The 22,853-nt window shown below is 49.5% G+C and overlaps 1 protein-coding gene across 1 annotated transcript in view; it reads right to left on the bottom strand.

Moving 5' to 3' along the window:
• CPLANE1 (ciliogenesis and planar polarity effector complex subunit 1) overlaps positions 1–22,853 on the bottom strand; it is an 89,049-nt gene that overhangs the window by 7,549 nt on the left and 58,647 nt on the right. The window contains exons 38-48 of the mRNA XM_045848088.1: positions 21,410–21,514; positions 17,899–17,970; positions 16,383–16,504; positions 15,878–16,073; positions 15,511–15,660; positions 14,397–14,689; positions 12,780–12,867; positions 7,126–7,302; positions 5,543–5,573; positions 4,710–4,886; positions 1,715–1,880 (exon numbers count right to left, since the gene is read on the bottom strand). Coding sequence (XP_045704044.1) covers positions 1,715–1,880; positions 4,710–4,886; positions 5,543–5,573; positions 7,126–7,302; positions 12,780–12,867; positions 14,397–14,689; positions 15,511–15,660; positions 15,878–16,073; positions 16,383–16,504; positions 17,899–17,970; positions 21,410–21,514 — 1,577 coding nt within the window. The remainder of the gene's footprint in view (positions 1–1,714; positions 1,881–4,709; positions 4,887–5,542; positions 5,574–7,125; positions 7,303–12,779; positions 12,868–14,396; positions 14,690–15,510; positions 15,661–15,877; positions 16,074–16,382; positions 16,505–17,898; positions 17,971–21,409; positions 21,515–22,853) is intronic.

Raw genomic sequence — 22,853 nt, forward strand, 5'->3', positions numbered from 1 at the left:
ACACTAATCAATTGTAACAGGTTAAAAAATAACTTTGTTATTTGGGAAATAGTGCAAGATACCATCATGTTTGATGAACCTTCTGACTCCAGCGCAAAACGTGAAAATATTAAAGCATCATGTAATTACATAAAATCCAGTTTAATAAATGGAATGCAAAATGTATTTTAGTAGCTAAATTCATGTATTTTCCAAAAGGGAGAGAACCTAATCAGCTGCATTTACAAGGGACAGGAAGAACATTTTAAGGATGGAGACACCTGTACGTCGTACTCAGTCTTGGGGTTAATTTCACCAGGAACTTGGCCGATGAAGCAGAAACGCGCCCAACGTTTAAAACCACCCTCGTGATGTTTTAAAATGTGCACCAGAAACGTGCTGCAGTGAGCCCGCTGGGACTTGTAAACTCCTCAGAACTCACGCACCAGGAGTCAACCCAGCCAAGAGCAGCTGCGTACCTCTCACCCCAGAACACGGAGTTCCGTTTGAGTCACCGACGAGGTTAAGTGAAAGCTAAAACCAAAGAGAAACACCTGCGATCCTGAAGGCCGTGTCACAAAGTCTATACACCCAACAGTTCCCCCCCCCCGCACCCTCAGGTCAGTTTACTCTGAGTCTGGACACAGTCGGGCCAGCTCGGGCGTTAGCTCGGCTGACAGCGCAGATGATGTCGGACCCCAAGTGTGGGGAGCACGATTCCCGTCCTGGACCTTGGGGGCCCTGAGGTCGCCACCCTGTGCCTGCAGCTATCGACGAAGCGTCCGACTGACGTCAATCCGCTCTCTCCAGACACGGCTAAGTACGTCACACACTTCAAACAACAGTTCACCTGCGTTCGCACCGTGTGGTGCTTGAGTGTGACAACCTTATCTGGAGAACTCACTTAGAAAATGTGTTCCTCTAATGGTGCTGAGAACAATGAAGATTTTATTTATTTTGTTTCAGATTAGAAAGTCAAAGATCAGTTGTAATCAAAGTGTGATCTAGCCCAGACTGGTGTGGCTCAGTTGGTTGGGTGTCATTCCGCAAAGCGAAAGGTCACTGGTTCGATTCCCAGTCAGGGCTAGGGTTGCGGGCCAGATCCCCAGTTGGGGGCATGAGAGAGGCAGCCGATCGAGGTTTTTCCTCTCTTTCTCTCTCCCTTCCCCTCTCTAAAATACATAAATACAATCTTTTTTTTCAAGTGTAATCTGAATGGGAATTTCGTAGTAATGTGATTATTAAAGGGACACTGCCTTGTTTCACCTTCAGACGCAGCCCTGGGACTGCCCATAGTCGAGCTCAGAAATAGACGTGACCGGCTAAAGGGCAGTGGAAACACACGGGGTCGCTGTTCTGCTGCTGTGTGACGTATGGACGGAAAGGTGACTTTGCAAATGCCTTCGCCACACACACACACAGTCGGGCGTCCAGCCGCCACCGGCCCTCTGTGAACGTTAAGGAAACAACTCGCATCATCCCACGATCACTCGGCCTCTTCATTTGTTTCACATGCTGGACCCGTAATGGGGAGAGAAAATACTCACTCAAGACAGTTCAATAGGACACAGGTTGTGTGATATCCTGCTGTATTTTGTTGTAACTTCTTACCTTTGCCTGACTGAAGCAAACTGTCTGGCAAATGAGGAATGTGTCCCAAGCACGGTGACCCGTCCCCTGCCCTGGCCGAGGAGGGACCACCCACCCTGCGAGGTCCCGGGTCCTGCAGACTCACTGGGTTGCTCCTGGGGCAGAAAGGGTCGTGCTCTTGGCCCCTCCTCTCCGCCAGCTGACGCAGGTACTCCGCCGTTCTCTCCTTCCGTTTTCTTCTCATCCAGACCTGGATCTCTCTCCTCTCCTTCTCCGTCCTTCGGGGGCGTCTATCCGGAGAACGGCGGATTCTGAAAAATTTCACGGGCAGGGCGTCACCTGACTGTAAACACTGTTCGCTTGGGAAGATGGTGTCCTATCCAGGAAGCAGCGCACACGCAGGACCTCTAGTCACCTGGCTCCGACCTGCGACTCAGCAAGGTCGCCCGAGGCCTCGGCACGCTTCATCCTGCCGGACTCGGTCGCACTTGGCAATCTGGCCTTGCCTTTCTGCTTCAAGCTCCCTCCTACCTGGGTCTTTGTAACTCTCAAAACTCTCTGCAGCACCTTACGCTGGCCCGCCCTTCTGTGCTCACCCCCTCACAGTAACGTCTGCAAAGGCTCTGCTCGGACTTCTTCGTCTAGAATCATTTCCGGACCCTCTCAAGCGCTTCCGAAACTCTCAATACAGAGATACCTCGGAGCCTGCTGCCCTCCGGGCCGGCCCAAGCCAGGGACCGAGCCACGGGGAGGCTGTGGCTGGCCCGCTCCTGCGAGAGGAGACGCAGGACGCCTCTGATGGGCCACTCCGGCTTGCTGCTTCCTCACTGACCCGGGGGGACTCCCTTGGACCTACACCGGACTCCGGTTCTACTGTTCTCCCAACTCCGCCCCTGCCCGTGCCTCTCTCCCCCTGGGGGGGGGGGGGCGCAGACCTGCACTGGGGTCTGAGGCCTCTCCCGACTCCCAGTCCGTCCGTCCCCCCACCACCCCACCATGCACGTTTCCCAGGACATCTCGTGTCCATTAAGCCCATCTTGGCTCCTGCCTCTCGGAGGATAAGAACTAACCAGCGGGCCGGGGAAACGGGACGTGTGCGATGGGGATCTGGGGCCGACTCATCGCCCAGCGTGCGAAGAGGGCACCGTCCCAAGTGTAAGCGGGTCACGGAGACCGACGGCGTGCTTTGCACTGAACACCTCTCTGCGCCTGGGAGTGCGGACTCGGTGTGTCCCGGGCGGAGTGCGCCCACCGACCGGCCTGGTGAGCACTCCGGGCACTGAGTCTGCACGGGCCTCCCGGCACACCGCACTTCACGCGTGCGGGCCCAGTCCGTGGCTGGAGGAACTGAGTGTGTCCCGCGTGGCTCCCCTGCAAGGATGCTCGGAAGCGCGTGCCTGGTCTCCCCTGGCATTTACTCCGTGCGCCTGTTCCCTGCGCTGGTCTTGCTCTGTCTCCTGGTGCCATAGTAAGTCCTGGCAGTGCGCGTGGCCAGTGGAGGTCTGAGAGTCCCAGTGGACCACTGAGCCTGGACTGGTCCCGGGGACCCTTTACACGGGTCACAGCCACAGCTGCACTCAAGTCCGGCAGCTCTCTCCACCTCCTGGGGCTCCTCCCCCTCACCCCCTCACAGGCGTCTCGCCAAATAAATCTCTTCTTGCTCATCATGTGAAGCCCATTTTGGCATCCACTTCCGGGAGGACCTACAACCAAGTTCCAATGCACACCACCAGCTGGATGTTCTCCTGGCACCTTAACTCTGCAGCGACATCCATCTCTGTCTGGCTAAGAAATGCCATCAGCGCAGTCACCCAAGTAGAGGACCGTCCTCACTGCCCCCATCAGCCCCAGGGTTACGCGTGCTGCTGCCTGCCCTGCACGGTCTCTTCCTGGCCGGCTCACACCCAGGCTACTAGGCTGAAATTCCAATCGGCCCCCGTTTCAGGTTTAGAGCCCTTTGCTGCACCCCCTGCTGCCTGCAGTGGCAGTGACCCCGAGTGCCTCTGGTCCCAGCAGCCGTCAGCACACCCAGCCGGGGCCTCCCTCCTTCCAACTCGGGGGGGGCTCCAGTCACACCTGACTGCCCCCCGCCGGCACCGACATCACACCTTTGCGCGCTACATGCTGGCTGCCGAGAATGCCCTTTTTTCCAGCTATGAGCCACGTGAAAGTCTACTGATCCTTTGCAGTAAAGCTCAAACACCATGACTGGTGACGCTGTCGTCTTTGATGGACACTCTTCCCCTCGAGCTCCCGCAGCGCACTGATGCAATTTGGTTTCGTGTCGATCTTTTTATAGTTCTACTCCATTCAAGAGTAGAAACCTTGTTATTTTTACTCCACTTTTTTTACATGTAATGCATTATTGATGACATATTAACTGCTCGATCATTAACTTAAAAACAGAACAAAAATTCCTCTAAACAGGACAAAGGCATCTAAAAGGAAGTTATGGTTTACAAGGTCTTGACATGAGGCCATACTACGGCAGATCATTCCAGGCATACGTAGCAGTCAGCAGGGATTTTGCACCCCCTATCTCTGGTGATAGCCCTGCAGCCCGATGACAGACCGCACGTCCACCCACCGAGGCAGTGAGAGGCGCCGACCAGGAGCCGCAGGAGGACGGCCGCCGCTCACGGTGCCGACCGTCGTCCAGGGGCAGGCCCCGGTGCACGCACTGCAGGGAGCTCAGGTACGAGCAGCAGCCTCCACGCTATGGAGAGCCAGTTCTGGGCCCAGGAAAGGCTGCCAGGAAAAAACACTTGAACCTAATGTCCCAAGGCAAGACGATCTAAAATGTATCCCAAGGATTAATATTTGGATAAACTACTAGGGACCAAACCATCAACTACTTCTAGGAAGAAACAGGGTTAATCTGTGTCGTGCTTCGAGGAACAACACTGGGAAACTCGCACGATGTGTATGTGCCGCCAGGTAAGTGCAAACGAGTCTGTGTTCTGTTTGGGGGGAGGGGAGAATGGTCCATAAACTTCACAGAATGTGTTTGGGAAGGAAAAAAATCTGTTCTAAGCTTTGAATTTGTTTCATAAAAAATCACATTAAAATGCATCCAAGCTTGAATACGCTTGAACTGGAAACACTTTCAATGGGTTAAAAACGAATTATCCCACGGTCACCTGGAGATGCTCCTGGCCTGCTGTTCCGTCAGGCCCAGCTCCTCCCTGGAAACGCCGCCCTCAGTGAGAAGGTCGTCGATGATGTCGGCGACATCCGCCAGCCCGGACTCCTGCAGCAGGTCTGCCGACGGGCTTCGCTCGCCAACGCAAGCAGAGAAACGGCCGTCAGGATCGCGGCTTACGGCAGCGAGCAAGCGAGGACATGGGACATGAGTGCACAGATGACAAACATACAGCTCCGGTCCCTTCCACCCCTTCCTCCCAGTAATTCTCCCTGGAAAAGCCTGGTCGTCAGTAACTGACGGTTTTGTGTGCCCTTAAAAAAGCAACACAGGCCCTGGCCAGGTAGCTCAGCTGGTTAGAGCATCGTCCTGATATGCCACGGTTGCAGGTCGCAGGTTCAATCCCTGGTCAGGGCACATGCAAGAATCTACCAACAAATGCATGAATAAGTGGAACGACAGATCGATATTTCTCTCTTTCTCTCCCTCTCTCTAAAAATCAATAAATAAAATTAAAAAAAAAAAAAGCAACACAAAGCCCAGGAGACAGCTGCCACCAGCCCCGCCCCACCGGCCCCGCCTGCGGAAACTGGCGCACAGGCGGCGGAGGAAGGGGCGGCCAGCGAGGTCTACGGGACCCTTACTGCCTGCGCTAAACGCTCCTCGGTTTCTTCCGACACCCCGTTCGCAGTGGGAATTAGTTACATTCCTTCGAGCCACAAAAACAGTGTCCTGTAGAAGTGCACATACATCTGAACAACCAAGTTCCCAGAAGGCAGAATTTATACCCAACTTTAAGTAAAATTGTGAATTAATTCTTAAGATATTTACCTCTCAAATAACTCATCACTGTTATTCACACCTTAAAAAAAAGAAACATGATTAATACAAATTTCAGGTTAGTTATATTTTTACTTCCAAGTATTAACCTGACTTAGAAATTATATAACCAGAAATTAAAATATCTTTAAACTTTCAAATTGGTTTAAAGGTATATATGTATACCATATTTATCCTCCTCTTGAATATGCTACTTGGTTGTAAATATTGTCCACATTTTAAGATGATTACTTTTGTATCCATAGTACTCAGAATGATATCATTTAGGAGGTACAATCTTTCTGTGCTTAGAACAGTTTAGAATACTGGAGTGCAATTTATTAAAACAATTACACACACAAAAAAAACCCCTCTGATGGTTGAAAAGTAATACATTTTGGAAAATATCTAAGTTAAACCCAAGGCAGCTTTACTAAGAGAAAAAAGTTGTAAGATTTAGTGACATCTTCTTTATAGCCTTTCTTTTACTTTGACAGCAATGACCCTGGCTGGTGTGGCTCAGTGGATTGAGCGTGGGCCTGCGAACTGAAGCCACTGGTTTGATTCCCAGTCAGGGTGCGTGCCTGGGTCACAGGCCAGGTCCCCAGGTGGGGACATGTGAGAAGCAACCAATCAATGCTTCTCTCACACATTGTGTTTCTCTCCTCTTTTTCCCTCCCTCCCTCTTTCTAAAAATAAATTTTTTTAAAAAAATGACAGGAATGCCATTTAAAAAATACCATTAACAATGGTAATAAAGCATATTGTATCACTCGGTAAAGACATCATTATTGGCTATCAATATCCTGGCAAAAAAAAAAAACAAAACATTTCAAGCCCTGGCTGGGTTGCTCAGTTGGTTAGAGCATCATCCCAATAAGCCAAGGTTGTGGGTTCGATCCCCAGTCAGGGCACATACAAGAATCACCCAATGAATGCATAAATAAATGGAACAAATCAATGTTTCTTTCTTTCTCTAGAAATCAATTAAAAAAAATTTTTTAATTTCAAATCCACTGTCAGTGGTTCGACTGTTGCATTTCTATGACCTATTTATTCACATGCCCAAATGTGTTTGTTGGGACTGAAGAAGCACATTCAGTTGCCAGCTCCAGGTGAAGTGGAATGAGAAGCGGCAGTCGGGTTCTCTAAGTCCCAACGTCCTTCCCTGTAAGGCGGGGCCGCGGGCTGCACTGGGGAGGCACGCCAGCAACGCCGGGCACCGGCAGAGGCCCCGTGATCGACAGCCATGACTGTGTTTTCAAATTGATACGCACGTTCTCATACTTGGCAGAGTCTGAATTTCTCAATTTTTGTGAAAACCATATGTTTTAGTTACTCCAGGTGTATATTTAACACATTAATAAGATGCTTGCTCACATCTTACGAAGGTGACAAGATGACAGAGTTCTTCATGGGAATGGTGCCTTTTTTTAACTTCCCCTCATCCAAGATCCGTAAGGACTGCAAAAGGCCTCACACATCCCTCATAACCACAGCCCCGACAAACGCGCTGCGGGAGCAGGAGGCCCTGCTGTGACGCACCCTTCGGTGGCTGCCCAGGGGGTGGGGGCGGAAGAAGCAGGGAGCGATACCTGGAAAACTTGCATTCTGGTCACTGGAGAGGCTGACGGTGGAATCGGCAGAAGGAAACACACAGGTTTTTGGATGAGAGTGAATTTCTGTTACTGAAAATTCAGCTTCGAAAGGCAGCTCTTTGTCACTTTGGTCTTCCTTATCCACGTGAGTCAGGAAATGCGCTGATCCGGAGTCTGTGTTACAACGAGAAAAAAAGAGCAGAGGGGAAAATCACACGGAAAGGTATCAACCACAGCTGACGGGTCCACGCGGCAACAGGTGTATCAAGTTTGCAACGTACAAGGATGGCTTCCTACTGTATAATGAAATAATTTGATGTCTAAATTTTACAGTCCTCGATAGTAAAGAAAAAAAAACTATTACATTTGTTATCAACTTCAGAAAACATGGCAGACAGACTTCCTAAAATGGAGAGGCTCCTGCATGTTATAAAAACACAGAAGAAATGCTAAATTTAAAAAGTGGTTAATACACAACAAAACCCTGTACATAAAAAACCCCCTGGTGCCGGAAAGGAAGCGGGGGCTCGAAGCTGGGCGGTGAGTGGACGCCGACGCTGGCAGGGCCCCGGAGGAGCAGGAGACTGAGCTGTGAGGGGGACCGGGGGCTGCGCATGGCCTCGGGGGCTGACGGGCCGCTCTGCCCTTCAGTGGGGCGAGAAGAACCCTGCCCTGGACAAGCAGCAAAGACATGTTCCATCTGCCTGCACGGTGACGGAAGAAAAAATAAAGTTGGCTCTGAGGAATCAAAACCTGTCTTGCCCTGGCTGGGGTGGCTCCGTGGATTGAGAGCCGCCCTGCAAACCAAAAGGCTGTTGGTTCTAGTCCCGGTCAGGGCACATGCCTGGGTTGCGGGCCAGGTCCCCAGTTGTGGGTGTGCAAGAGGCAACCACACATCGATGTTTCTCTCTGTCTCTTTCTCCCTCCTTTCCCCTCTCTACAAATAAACAAAATCATTGAAAAAAAAAAACCCTGTCTTGCCGCAAGCAGGCATGGGATCTGAATGTACACTATCAATGTAGTACAGCAACTCCTAGCCAAAAACTGTATACAAAAATTTGTCCTAACATTTTCTACATCAGTGACAGAAAATATAAAACCACTCCAAAGACAAACACACACAACTCGGCAAACCTCCCCACCAATGTGATTAAAAATTACACGTCACACAAAGAAAGCCACAACCACGAAAGAGTCAATACGCAGAGTCAGTAACTGAGAAGATGCACATGAGAAATAAAGCAATCTGAAAGGGCATACATAAAACGTTACTGGTCACTATATAGGTGTAAGGAGGTATACAGCCCTGGCTGGTGTAGCTCAGTGGATTGAGCGCGGGCCTGCGAACCAAAAGGTCACCAGTTCGATTCCCAGTCAGGGCACATGCCTGGGTTGCAGGCCACGGCCCCCAGTGGGGGGCACATGAGAGGCAACCACACCTTGATGTTTCTCTCCCTCTTTCTCTTTCCCCTTCCCCTGTCTCTAAAAATAAATAAAATCTTTTTAAAAAAGGAAGATATATAAACCACAACAGAAGAACAGGACAGTATATCCAAAGAACAGATAGATTTGAAGAAGAAACAGAACGTCTGACATATCGAACCCCTACAGCAAAGGCCGCACAGCAGAAGAGAGGTGGGGGACTGACACACAGACCTGAGGGGACCACCCCGAGCCCGTCGCTGAGAGATAAAAAGGGGGGATTGGGACGTGGTGAAGAGACAGGGAAGGGAGGGCGAGGGTCTGACGGACCTCTCACAGGCGTTTCAGAACACAGAACAGAGAGAACGGGGAGGAAGCAATGCTCCAAAAGAAAGCAGGTAAAAAATTCCCAGTGTGAAACCTGCAGGCTGCAGAATCATCCCTGCGCCCACAGAGAAACAAATAAAAAGAAATATACACCTAGAAAAACTGTATCAAAATGCAAAATAAGGCCCCTCCCTCTGAGTTTTTAAACATTTTTTAAAAAAGAACAGCAATTAGATAGCAGACAGGTGGTATAAACTCAGCAATTAGACATATCAGTAGATAGTGGAATAGTATCTTTAAAAAGCCGAGGAAAAATAAGCCCTAACACAGAATACTGTGCTATAAGCCATTGCTTGTGAATGGCAGTAAAATGAAAGCTGTTTGTGAGGACAGAGCACGTGCCACTCGCAGGTTCACTAAACGAGGGAACTAAGGACGGAAGGAAGGAGGGGACTGCCCTCAAGGAAACGGGCGCAGGAAGCGGCTGCGGCGGCAGCAGCAGGGACAGAGATGCCCGAGTGCGTTCCACTCTGAGTCCGACCCAGGTACGGACTGCTCCGTGACACTTGTGTTTTGGTTTTATAGACTTACTATTTACCTATGTACAGGACTTGAGGTACAATTTTTTAAAAGAAGCAATTGAGGGCAGAGAAAATGGCAAATGTGCTGACACATTCAAAGACATATGGACTTAACAAATAAGAGACGTGGGAGAAGGAACGGGAGGTTTAAAGACAAGGTAGAACTAAGACACAGAACGAGCCGAGGAGGGAGGGAGCAGGTCAGTGTTCAAAGCTCTAACCCTGTTTGGGAGGTAAATACGCTCACCTTAAATTGTGATTGTGAGTGTTGAAAATTCGAGAACAGTCACTAACAGGTTAAAAATATAATGCATAATTGAAGGGAAGGGAGAAAATACAGAACATCAAATCCAATGGAAAGAAAAAAAAGAAAGACAGAAGTGAAAAATACACAGTGAATAAAAAGCCCCAAATACGACGAGAGAAACACACACAAACACGGGGCGGGGGGGTGGGGGGCAGGTTTGCGGCTGTGAGTACACGACACCTCGTAACTCAGTGGTTACCGTGAATGGGAACTGATTATAGTTGGTGAGTAAAACACAAATTGTCTAATTGTTTTAAAACATGAAATCCGGTGATACAGCTGAACACAGTCACACCGCTGTCACTGCGTGTGAAGCGAAGGACTGTCTCCCTGACAGAAAACACACGGGACGGAGGAGCACGTTGAATGACATCAAACACACCCAGTTAACACAATCAGACTTGGGAGCAAACGTCCACATTTCTTGAGCAGAGAAACTGCACGGGGAGAAAGAGGAGGAAGCCCGAAGGTGAAGGAGACTTACAAGCCATCAACCAGTTGCCGCGAGTGGATGACACTCAGATTCCAACTAGAACAAAAAAACTACTTTTTAAAAGGAGACGACTGGTGCCAGGTGACCAGTGATTAGATGCACGACAGCAGTAAGCTTTTTAAGTACGGAGTGAATATTCTGTTTCAAACACATGCTTGTGTTTAAAGGGAAGCCTCATCTCTTGCAAACACGTGTCGAGCACTGTGGGTAAGACAGCATGCCGCGGGCGCTGGCCGGCGTGGCTCGGTGGGCCGGGCGTCGTCCCGCACACCGCGAGGCGTGGCTGGGTTCCCGGTCAGGGCACAGGCCTGGGCTGCGGTTCCGTGGCCAGTCAGGGTGCTTTCAAGAGGCAACTGATCAGTTTCTCTCTCTCTCTTTCTTTCTCCCTCCCTCCCCCGCTCTCTGGAATCAATAAAAGAAAAAAAACTTAATGTGCTGCCTGGGATTAGCCTCAAACCCAGGAAACACGGGAAGAATGAGTGGGTGCGTGGGAAGAGAGCTGGGTACACGGAGGTCAGTTACACTATTCCGTCTTCTACTGAAATCGGCTTGACATTGGTAACAAGTTTTTAAAAACAAAAAGCATCAAAAACACACACACAACTGGCCCTTGAATAACAAGGGGTTAGGAGCACCAACACCCACACGGTGAAAAAATCCAAGTACGACTTCAACTCTCCCCAAACTTAGATGTCCCTCAGCCTCCGTGGGGGGCACTGGTTCCAGGACCCCCAGACCCCACAATCTGCAGACACCCGGTTCCCCACGTGAGACGGCACGGACGGTGCGTGCAGTTGGCCCTCTGCATCCGTGTCCGCCCAACCGTGGGCCAGAAACTGTGCCGTCTCTACCGAAAAACATCCACAGGTAAGTGGACCCGAGCAGTTCAAACCTGTGCGGCTCAAGGGTCAGCTGTATATTCATACTGCTAATATATCTAAGAATGGATATCATATGCTCATCGAGTCATAACACAATGAAAGCGGAAATTAACTACAAAACTATGGTCCAAACCCCACAAAATCTGGAAGCTAAAAACCCCTTCTGTGCGCTAAGGAGAACTCGTAACACAAACGACGAACGTGCGGGTCTGAACGACACGGAGCGGCAGCGACGGCGCCGGAGAACACCGTCGGGGCCGCAGGAGCTCGCTCGACCGCACATGCGCTGTCGGGGCCGCAGGAACGCGCTGGACCGCACATGCGCGCGTTTCCAAAAGAAAGGAGGGAGCTAGGAGAACACCAAACGGTTCCCAAATGCAGACCAAAAGAATAAAACTCAAATAGAAACTTATGAAAAAGAAAATTAAGAAATAATAGAATACCAAAGCCTGCTTTTAAAAAACACATTAAATTGCTGACAAGACCGAATCAGAGAGAAAGTGTACATACAAACAACTCCAGGTACATAGAAATTTCTAAAAATAACTAACCTACTTTCATCCTTCCCGTGAGAAATGCAAAAGCTTAACATTTCGCCGTTTCCCAGCCATGTAAGCAAAGCCTCACACTCCAGCTCAGCTGCCGCACACGGACAGCACATGGACAGCACACAGAGAGCACATAGACAGCACACAGGCAAGCACATGGACAGCACACAGGCAAGCACATGGACAGCACACAGACAGCACACAGAGAGCACATAGACAGCACACAGGCAAGCACATGGACAGCACACAGAGAGCACACGGACAGCACACAGGCAAGCACATGGACAGCACACAGAGAGCACACAGACAGCACACAGAGAGCACACGGACAGCACACAGGCAAGCACACGGACAGCACACAGCACACAGAGAGCACATAGACAGCACATGGACAGCACAGAGAGCACACGGACAGCATACAGACAGCACACGGACAGCACACAGGCAAGCACATGGACAGCACACGGACAGCACATGGACAGCACACAGAGAGCACATGGGCAGCACATGGACAGCACGGATAGCACACAGAGAGCACACAGACAGCACATGGACAGCACACAGAGAGCACACGGGCAGCACACGGACAGCACACAGAGAGCACATGGACAGCACACAGAGAGCACACGGACAGCACACAGGCAAGCACATGGACAGCACACGGACAGCACACAGAGCACACGGACAGCACACAGGCAAGCACATGGACAGCACAGACAGCACATGGACAGCACACAGAGAGCACATGGGCAGCACATGGACAGCACGGACAGCACACAGAGAGCACACGGACAGCACACAGAGAGCACACGGACAGCACACGGACAGCACACGGACAGCACCACAGTGCGGCCGGCGGCAGGGTGCGCTCACGAAAACGAGGGTCCAGCCCACACTGCCCGCCCGGAGGAGGTGACAGCACTGGGTGCTCGGGGGAAACAGGCCTGATGTGGGAGCCAGTCACGTCAGCACGAAAGTAACCCCAGTCTAACCACTGGGGGGCTGAGGGCTTCGCTCACACGTGCTTCTTCTCGCAACGCAGGGCTTCGGGCTGCGCTCCGTTCCCCCCCACTCCCCCAACTCCCCACAAACCTTCTTTGGAAAGGCTGATGGTTCTGGAAGCCAATGTTCTTTCAGATTCAGGGCCCGAAGACAACTGGGTGTGACCCACAGACTCAACCTGTAGTCAGACACACACCACAAAGGAACCGTTACAGATTTTACAGTGTGGTAATTTCAAAATACTGTAAACAACTGTATGTAGATTATGAACATCTGCACTGATGCAACCAGTGAAAGACATGGGATTTACTTACTTGTAGTTTGACTGATTTAGCCTTTTAAGAGGCTGGCGGGGGGGGGGAAGCATCACGGAATTTAGAATGGGGAGCGAGGCTAACTACCACCTGGACAAAACCTTTTACTGCGAAGACGAGCGAGCGAGGCCCGGAGACAGACAGCAACCCTCTAAGGCAGGACATGGACCTGAACCCAGGCCGCCGAGGCTCCGGCGAGGTGGGGCGTGGCCACAGCGCGCCTCCGCCCGCTCCAGGCCGCACGCTGCTTTCTCCGCCACGCGGGGCCAGCCGACCCCTGGCGTCTGTGCGCGCTTCGCGGCGGCATGACGAGGTCGTAAACCAAGAGGCCAGCCTGGCACTGAAGGCAACGCTGGTTCCTTCCCAGAAGTCACCGTGGACGACTAACCCCGATCGTGCCCTAACAGCCGACTGCAGCCTTACCCCACGTGACTTTTCCGTGCAGTTTCTCATCTGTGTAACCTCCACTTTCTAATGTGTGGTGAGCATCTGGATCGAAGAAACACTATAAACCTGGTAAACACAGCTTTAACAGGCCAACAGCCAGCCACCTGGAGTACGTGTCAGGTAGGTCAACAATGGAATTCTCGTCTCGCAGACCGATTTGCATGTCCCAACATGCGGCTTTAAGACATTCAAACTGTTTTTCACTATTTGTTTTTTAATCTTTATTTCACATAGATTTTACTTCCTTAAAAAAGAGGATATTTGTACAAAGTAATTAATAAATTAATGTTTGGAACTTCCCTTTTAGTTGTCTTAATTACCATGAAATACCAATACACATAAACGTTACTCTTTTTATTGTAAATACTTTTTAAAGATAGAGAAAACTTCTAAGAACTACTAATCCATTGTATAAAATACTTAAAAGAACTAAGGATTCCAAATATAAGGTCAATACCATTTTTAAAGATACAAATCTCGCTGTGGAAAATGATAATTAGGAACTGGGTTTGCTTTAACCCACATCTGTTCCTCATTCATCTATTTCTCTCCCCAGTGGGAAGCGCAAGTGCACTTCTTAAGGAGGCGCTGTAGCCGCCCCCTGCCCCCCACCTCCCAGGACATCTGGCAGCACCTGGAGACCTTTTCTGTTGTTACAGCGGGGGGTGGGGGTGGGGGGGGAGCGGGGCGGGGTGCGCACTGACCAGGAATGCGAGTGAGCACCCAGGACGCACAGCCGGCCTCCCGCCTCCCCCAGCACCGCACAGCCAGCCGCCCGCAGCACGGAATCATCCGCCCAGACGCCGCCAGTGCTGAGGTGGGGAGACCCGAGCCCAGAGAAACTGAATTTCCCGTTCTTTTGAAAAATCAGTGTCTGTGAAATCATATCACACCCAGCCTGCTAGACCCTTGGTAATAAACAAAACCTGACAGAAAGACAGCCCACCTTATGGCACGGCAGGTCCGGCAGGTCCGCCAGTCCGCGCTGGGGGAAGTCCTGCTCTATGTCCGCGGCGATCCTGCCGATGGCCAGCAGCTGCGCGTCCATTTTCCGCAGCTGGGCGGTGAGCCGCTCCAGCCGGCCGGCTGCGGCAGCGCCCGGGGCGGGGGCGGGGGCGGGGGGAGCCGCAGAGACGCCCTGCAGCAGCTCCTGCAGCAGGTAGTCCCGCAGCTCATCCCTCTCCGCAGCGTCTGGCTTCGGGCTCTGCTCTCCGCACCGCACGCCTGGCTTTGGCATTTCTGAACATTAGCAAGGGCAATGTCAGGATCCACTGTAGTTCGGGGAGAGGCAGATGCTGATGATCTCACGTCTGGGAAGATCTCGGCTGAAGTCGGCCCAGCACTCCCTCCCAAATCAGCTTCTATCCGACACACTCAGAAACACCACCTCAGCCTCCCGACTTCCCAGACCTGTCTCTGCCGGGAGGGACGGATCTGTAACAGTGCTAGTGCGGCCGCAAACCTCCACACACAAGGCAGTGTGAGTGTTACTTTTAGCCTCTGCTACAGAAATATCCTTCATCAAAAAGCAACTTTTGTATCTTTTTGACTTTCTAAAACTATCTGAAAACGAACAAGGTCACACAGTAGAAGTTAGACCACTCCTCAGGGGATCTCAAGCAAACATTGAACCTCCCAAACATGTTACAATAATGCAACCTGATTTATGAGTGTAAAACTCAATATTTTACTAACAAAGTACTGTTGGCCACCATGCCTGTGTACTTCTATGTGCTATTCCAGAATTTCCTTCCTTTTTAAGTAAGAATTCCTCTTTAACACCTCGAACTCAGGAAATCCCACAGGATATTTATTGCTAACCTCACCAAGAAAAGACAGAGGCGCAAATGCACCTGTGTTCTCCCTGCAGCCCATCCCTGGGCCCCAGACCTGAACCACGACTCTCTCTCATCTGCCTCCTGTCCCCATTCTCCTTAGCAAGGGAAAAGCCTTTTTCTGCTTTATTTCGCAATCATCGAGTTTTGTGCTTATTTCCCAGTACAGCAGTGCCTGGGGGGTGGGAGTGGGGGGAGAGTTGAGGGGACACATAGGGCCTTCACCTCCGTCCCACTCTCTGTCTGACGGCGCAGGTCGGGTAACGCCAGGCCCCGCCGCTCCTGGACTGCCTGCTCCCCAGCTTCTCCCGCCCAAACAGGATGCCGACACTTCTGCAGGTTTAAACAGCAAGTCCACGGCCGGACGGGCAGACTCTGGCAAGAATAGGAAAGGCAGACAAAAATTGATTCTAAAATTCTAAATGAGGTTTTTGGAAGATTACAGAACACTTCTAACTATGTCCCAAAACTTCCAAAAGTACAGTGGGTTTTCGGGAGAGCCAGGAGATGGAGGGAGGGTTAACAGTGCTATATTAAAGAATTTTTCAAAATGTTTTAAAAATTTATTTAAAAAGTAGGAAAAATGTATTACCGTGGCTCTGAAAATTGCGCAGGGGAACAGCGCCCGTGACCGAGGAGGCCATGCAATGCAGCTCCGCGGAGGACGGGCCGTCCAGGTGCTGCCTGACGGGGCTATCACCTGAAGGCTCTTTGACAGGTAACTCCTGGAGGTCGTCCGCTTCAATGTCGATCACATTTATGTACGTGTGTCCAACCTGAGCCGCGGCCTGCAACCGAGGACGGCTACATTTTTTCACTCTGTATGGCCTCTCTGCCCACCCCCACCGCCCATAAAAAGATTCAATTCTGAAGGCAAGAGCTCCTGTGGGCCTCCTTTAGGGAAAGTTGCCGTGGTAGGATCTGAGTTTACAATACTTTCAGAGGCATAATATTTAAATCTTAATTGTTTGGCCTTTTCAGCAAAGCTACACAGGTGCTTTTGTAGTCTCATTTCACCTGCACAAGTAACTAATGAGGATGGCCATAATGAATTTCAGCATAAAGGCGTTATTAAAACTTCTGAATAAAACCCAGACCAGATCCAGCACCGTGTCCGAGGCCGAAGGTGACAAGGGTCTCTCTGTTGTCCCGGCAGGAAGTCTGAGATGGAGAGATCTCTCCGGAGCCGCTGGTGGAGGGATGCTCACAGGCTCACATTCTGAACATCAAAAAAGAAAAAAAATCAGGAATATAAGAAAATCTGTAAATAGCTCTAAGTCATTAACTTTGTAACAACAAGTTGGCAACAAACAACAACACGTATTTGTTCAAATCTGAGTAGATTTTTTCACAGGTATAATTTACTCTAGAGTACTTCTTTAAAAAAGTATATTTTGTTTATTTTTAGAGAGGGGGAGGGAAGAAGAACAGGAGGGAGAGGAACCTTGAGGTGTGAGGGTTGCTCTCACCCGCCCCCACTGGGCCCTGGCCAGGCCCCAAGCAGCAAGTGGGAGAATCAAACTGGAGACCTGTGGGTCTGCAGGCTGGCGCTCAGTCAGCCGGGGCCAGACTGACTCTTAACCGAATGCACGCCGACTACTGCTGTCCTCATACGGAGTCATGCGCAAGAATAATAAATTATGTAGTCATGTCAAGAAATGCTGCATTTAGCAGAGAGAAAGAAGGAGCTCCTACCCTTCGCAACAGCGTGGATGGAGCTGGAAAGCATTATGCTAAGTGAAACAAGCCAGGTGGTGAAAGACAAATACCATATGATCTCACCTTTAACAGGAACCTAAACAACAAAACAAAGAAACAAGCAAAATATAACCAAAGACACTGAAATAGAGGACAGGCTGATGGTGACCGGAGGGGAGAGAAGAGGGAATTTAAGGGGACAGTGGGAAGGGTTCACAGGAACAAACTTAAAGGACACATGGACAAAAACTAAGGGGGAGGGTGGTAATGGGAGGGAAGTGCGGAGGGTGGGAGGGGGGACTGGATTGGGAGTAAAAAGGAGAAAACTGTATTTGAACAATGATTAAAAAAAAAAAAGAAAGAATACAGACCAAAAAAAAAAAGAAAAAGAAAAAAGAAATGCTGCATTTCCTATTTTCATTTCAGATAATACTGTCAATGTTTGTTTAGGAGAATTTCAATTAAATTGGATTTTAGGAAATTAACCTGTAACTAATTTCTATTTTACTTTCAACATTGTTTATCTGTTTTTTTCATTTTAATAGCTTTATTGAGATACAATTCACATCCTTTAAAAGGGTGCAATTCAGTAGTTTTTAGTCAATTCCCAGAGCCCATGGCCATATTTTACCATTTAAAATATTTACCATCTAAAGTTTATAAAACTCATTAACTTTTTATTGAAAAGTAAAATAAAGACACCAGTCACAGCAGACCAGCAGACAGTCTAATGGTCTCTAATCTCATTTCCCAGCATTTTGTTTCTAATAGAGCATTCCTTTCAGATTTCATATGCAAAATACAACTCATTGTCACACTGAGTACCAGACACTCAGTACCAGGCCCTGAATGCAAACCACATGACAACCATAAAACTAGGAAAAAGTGAAAATACGTAAATGAAAGAAATCACACCTGATATGGAAGAAATGGGTTGCTGGTTTTTACGACAATCAGAAATGATCTCTTGAGAAGCGGCTTCTTTATCTTGTAACCAGTTAGAAAATTTGAGGCAAAAAGAGAAAACAGAAAGGATTTCACAAACATGGAAAGAGTTAAGTATATAAATGCAAATTTTTTTAGATATTGGGTAAAAAAGGTAGTAAAAAAGTAGATTGACACCTTAAAATTTTAGTTTTTAAAAATTAATGATAAAAATTAAGGATAATTTCAGATCTTGTTATTATTTGGATCCGATGCCTGATGACCAGGATGAATGCCAGACCCCAGCAAGCAGGCGGCAGGCTCCGGAGGCCGAGCCAGCCATGGAGAACAGGGGCTTTCTCGCAGTCTGTTAGGAATGTCTTGCAGGTGAGCGACAGGCGCACGAGAAGGTGCCCACCTAAAACTGCAGTGAGGCGTCCCGCACACCCGTCAGAACGGCTGCCCACAAACAACAAGTGCCGGCGGAGATGTGGAGGAAAGGGAAGCCTCGGGCGCCATTGGGGTGGGGGCGGGGGGTGGACTGGTGCAGCCGCTGTGCAGGGCGGTCTGAAGACTCCTAAAAAAATTAAAAGTGGAACTGCCGTAGGACCCAGCAATCCCACTTCTGAGTATACAGCCAAAGACGCCCAAAACGCTACTTTGAAAGAATATATCCACCCCTATGTTCACTGCAGCGTCATTTGCAATCGCCAAGTTATGGAAGCCACCCAAGTGCCCATCAACAGATGAGGGGATAAAAAGTAAAGGCACGTATATAAAATAACCATTTGCAACAGAACGGATGGACCTAGAAGGTATTATGCTAAGTGAAATAAGCCAGTCAGAGAAAGGCAAATAACAAATGATTTCACTTATACACGGAATCTAAAGAACAATGTGAACAAAACAGAAAGGCTCACAGATACAGAGAACCGATGGTACCAGAGGGCCGGCCGGCAGGGGGAGGGGCGAAAAAGGTGAAGGGATTCAGAAGTACAGATTGGTAGTTACAAAATAGTCACAGGGCAGCAAGGTACAGCGAAGGAACCAAGTCAGTAACATTGTAACAGCTACACACGGGGCCCAGGCGGGCACTAGAATCATCAGGGGGACACTCTGTAAAGCACGTGACTGTCTAACCACTGTGCTGCCTGACCACGCCTGAAACTAAGACAAAACACTGAATGTAAACAGTAATTGAAAAAAATAAAATTAAAATAAAAAGAATGTCTCAAATACATATTCATTATTTCATCACAGAACATCTTATACATGCTTAAGCTCATTCAGAAAGAAACAAAAATTAAAAAACAGCCTATCTTTGACCTTTCAAACAAAAGAGTTAGCTAAATCACAGTGATGACAAAAAAAAAAAAGGCTCTTACACAAGATAACTCACTGAAGCATTATTTATCGGAGAAAAATACTAAAAACCACTAATGCATTCAACAATAAGAAATTAGTTAAACACCCTGGCTGGTGTGGCTCAGTGGATTGAGTGCCTGCCAGCAAACCAAAGGGTCACCAGTTCGACTCCCAGTCAGGGCACATGCCTGGGTTATGGGCCAGGTCCCCAGTGGAAGGCACACAAGAGGCAAACACACATGGATATTTCTCCTTCTCTTTCTCCCTTCCTTTCCCTTCTGTCTAAAAATAAAATAAATAAAATCTTTTTAAAAAGCAAAAACAAAAATGAGACATTAATTGAGAACAATCAATGTTATACCCTGCAACAGATAGCTGACAAACTCAAAATAGCCAAAGGAAGCACTGAAAATCATTTGCACCAGCTTGGTTACATTAATCACTTTGATGTTTGGGTTCCACATAAGCTAAGTGAGAAAAAAACCTTCTTGACCATATTTCCACATGCAATTCTTCACTGAAATTAACAAAAACGTTCCGGTTTTAAAACCAATTGTGAGAGGTGATGAAAAGTATTTACAATACTGTGGAACAGAAGAGATCGTGGGGCCAGTGAAACGAACCACCACCAACCACTGCAAAGGCCGGCTGGGTCTTCATCCACAGAAGGCGAGGCCGTGTATGTGGTGGGATCGGGAGGGAGTCCTCTGTTATGAGCTCCTTCCAGAAAACCAAACAATTAATCCCAACAAGTACTGGTCCCAGTCAGACCAACTGAAAGCAGCGCTCAACGAAAAGCATCCGGAGTTAGTCAACAGAAAACACATGACCTCCCATCAGGATAATGCAAGACCACATGTTTCTTTGATGACCAGGCAAAAACCACTACAGTTTAGCTGGGAAGTTCTGATTCATCTGCCGTATTCACCAGACACGGCACCTTCAGACTTCCGTTTATTTCAGTCTTTACAAAATTCTCTTCATGGAAAAAATGTCAAGTCCCTGGAAGAAAGACTGCAAAAAACACCTGGAACAGCTCCTTGCTCAAAAAGATAAAAAGTTTTGGGAAGATGGAAATACGAAGTTGCCTGAAAGACGGCAGAAGGTAGTGGGACAAAACAGTGAATATGTTGTTCAGCGAAGTCATGGGTGAAAAGTGAAAAGTGTGCCTTTTATTTTTTACTTAAAACCCAATGACCTCTTTGGCCAGTATAATACCATAAAGTGAACAAATAATGAAAGAACACGTTAAGAATACACTCCCAGTGGAAAGTGTCCCAAGGCACCTGGAAAACGAACAACCCAGGGCCCGGGGAGGGGTAGCCCCTCGGGGAGAACAGCAGCGCCCCTGGAGGTCAGGCGAGCAGACGGTGAGGGGTTCATAGTGCTGCGTAGTCACATCTAGGTGACATGCCCACAAGAAGACAAAAAGCACCAAAACACTACTTCTGAGTGGTGTGATTACAATTAATTTCATCTTCATAGCTTGCTACATTATCCCTTCTACAATGATCACACATTATTTTCAGAACCAATAAATACTGTACAGTGATATAAAATCAGAGGTCTAAAGAGGCACGAAGTTCCAGACACGTATGTAAGAATCACTGCGCCACGAAGGGCAGAGAGAACTGGCATTTGCACAGGAGTCTGTGAAAGCAGAGAGGTGCCCGACCACGTCCCAAACAGCCTCTCCCACACCCAGTGCCTCTGCTCTGGGGCACAGTCACACACCCTCCCCTCAGGGGGCGCGATCTGGCCCGCCTCCGGCCTCCGCTGGCCAGCCACGGGCCAGGCCTCTCGGTCACACACGTGCGTTTCCTCGCAGGGCAGACCACGGAGAACACTGAGGGCCCCAGTTCAGAGCATCGCTTCTGCTGAGTTAGGGCACAGGCCGCGGCACTCTTGGACAAACTTCTCTATTATGTTGTAAATTATCGTAAATTCCGCTTGAAATTTGACTTTAAGTTTACAATGTGTCAAGTCTGCACCAGGGCTGGGGACAAGACCCTGCGATGAGTCAGCAATACCCCTTAATTTAAAATTCCCTTTAAGTCACTGTCAAGAAAATGTCTAAACATATCAGACGTTGCAAACGCGTGACTTTTTACAGCGACGGCGAGAGAGCCTGTGTTACCTGGGTCTGTATTGGTGCTCGCGTCCTGCCGCCCCAGCGCGGTCCGCCTCACGCAGGCCATGAAGTGCAGCCCGGCCGGCGTGGTGAGGTCCTCTCGCAGCATTTCTCCAACACAACAGGAAACCGGGAGCAATGAGAGCCAGCGGTTACCGGGAGCCCCCCAGGGGTCCTGACTCCCGGGAGGCGGGGGGTGGGCGCCGAGGCGCTGTCAAAGGGCACTTGCTGACAAGAGGTGGCCTCTAAGTGGACTCGCAAAGGCGGCAGCTCAGTGGAACCACACCCAGAGCCCTGAAGGACTCCGGGGGCCCCACCTCGACACAGCCGCCCTTCTGGCTGAGGGCCGCCCAGGGGCCACTGGGGGGGTGGGGGGAGTGACAGGGGGCATGCTGTCCTAGAAACACCGCCGCAGCTGACCGGGCACAGTGGCTCTGAGAGGGTGACGCTGGAGCGAAGCGCATGGACAAGGAGCTGCTGCACAGGGCGCCTCAGCACCCAGCAACGGAGGGGGAACAGGCAGGAGCTGGAGGGAGAGCTCAGCAGGAAGTAGGATCCAAGTCCAAAGTCTATTTCGGGAGTTTGGGTTTAGTGTGGGTTTTCCTGGGTGACCACCCAGGGAGACAAAGCAGAAAGAGACAGTATCGATTATGGTTATGCTGTAATATAACAAAAAATACGCATTTGGCCTTTGTCCTTGGTTGCGAGCAGAGTCCCTAAGCCCTCATCAGAAAGGCCTGAGCGATGGGAGTGTCTTTCGGTCAGTATTGACCATGAGTGGATACAGCTGGTCACAGCTGAGCGCATGCTACTGCAGTGGCCCTTGGCAGGCCCCTGGAGAGCTTCCAGGTGGGACCGGCCCAGAGGACCAACCGCGTGCTCAGAGGGTTACAACAATCAGCCCCGCCCCACCCCGCCAGTGGAGTTCCATCATCGATGGCCAAGGCTGTAAGCAATCATACCTATATAATGAAACTTAAAAAAAAACAACCCTGAAACAACAAGGCTAAGGGGGCTTCCAGGTTGATGAGCAAGTGTAGGGGCTGTAGGAGCTCTCCGTCCCCACCCCCCACGCCTTGCTCTACACCTCTCTTCCATCCGGAAGTTCCTGAGTTGCATCCTCTAGAACAAAACGGCAATCATAAATGAGTCCCCTTCCTGAGCTTTGGGGTTGTTCTAGCCAATTAGCAAACCTGGGAGAGGGGGTCACGGGAACCCCCAAATTTGCAGTTGGCCACGCAGCAAAGTATCTGAAATGGGGAGTCTTTCAGGACTGAGCCCTGAATCCGTGGGGTCTGTGTTGGAATTAAACTGAATTAATTGTATGACACCCGGTTGGTATCAGAGAGTTGGAGAATTACTGTTTGGAATGACACAATACGAACTCACTGGTGTACGGTGCAGTCATTGAACAGGACGTTGTAGAGTATCATCTACCTGACTACTAGTA

The sequence above is a fragment of the Phyllostomus hastatus genome, unplaced genomic scaffold, assembly GCF_019186645.2.
Source record: "Phyllostomus hastatus isolate PE091 unplaced genomic scaffold, TTU_PhHast_1.1 phas_contig_58, whole genome shotgun sequence".
Taxonomy (NCBI): domain Eukaryota; kingdom Metazoa; phylum Chordata; class Mammalia; order Chiroptera; family Phyllostomidae; genus Phyllostomus; species Phyllostomus hastatus.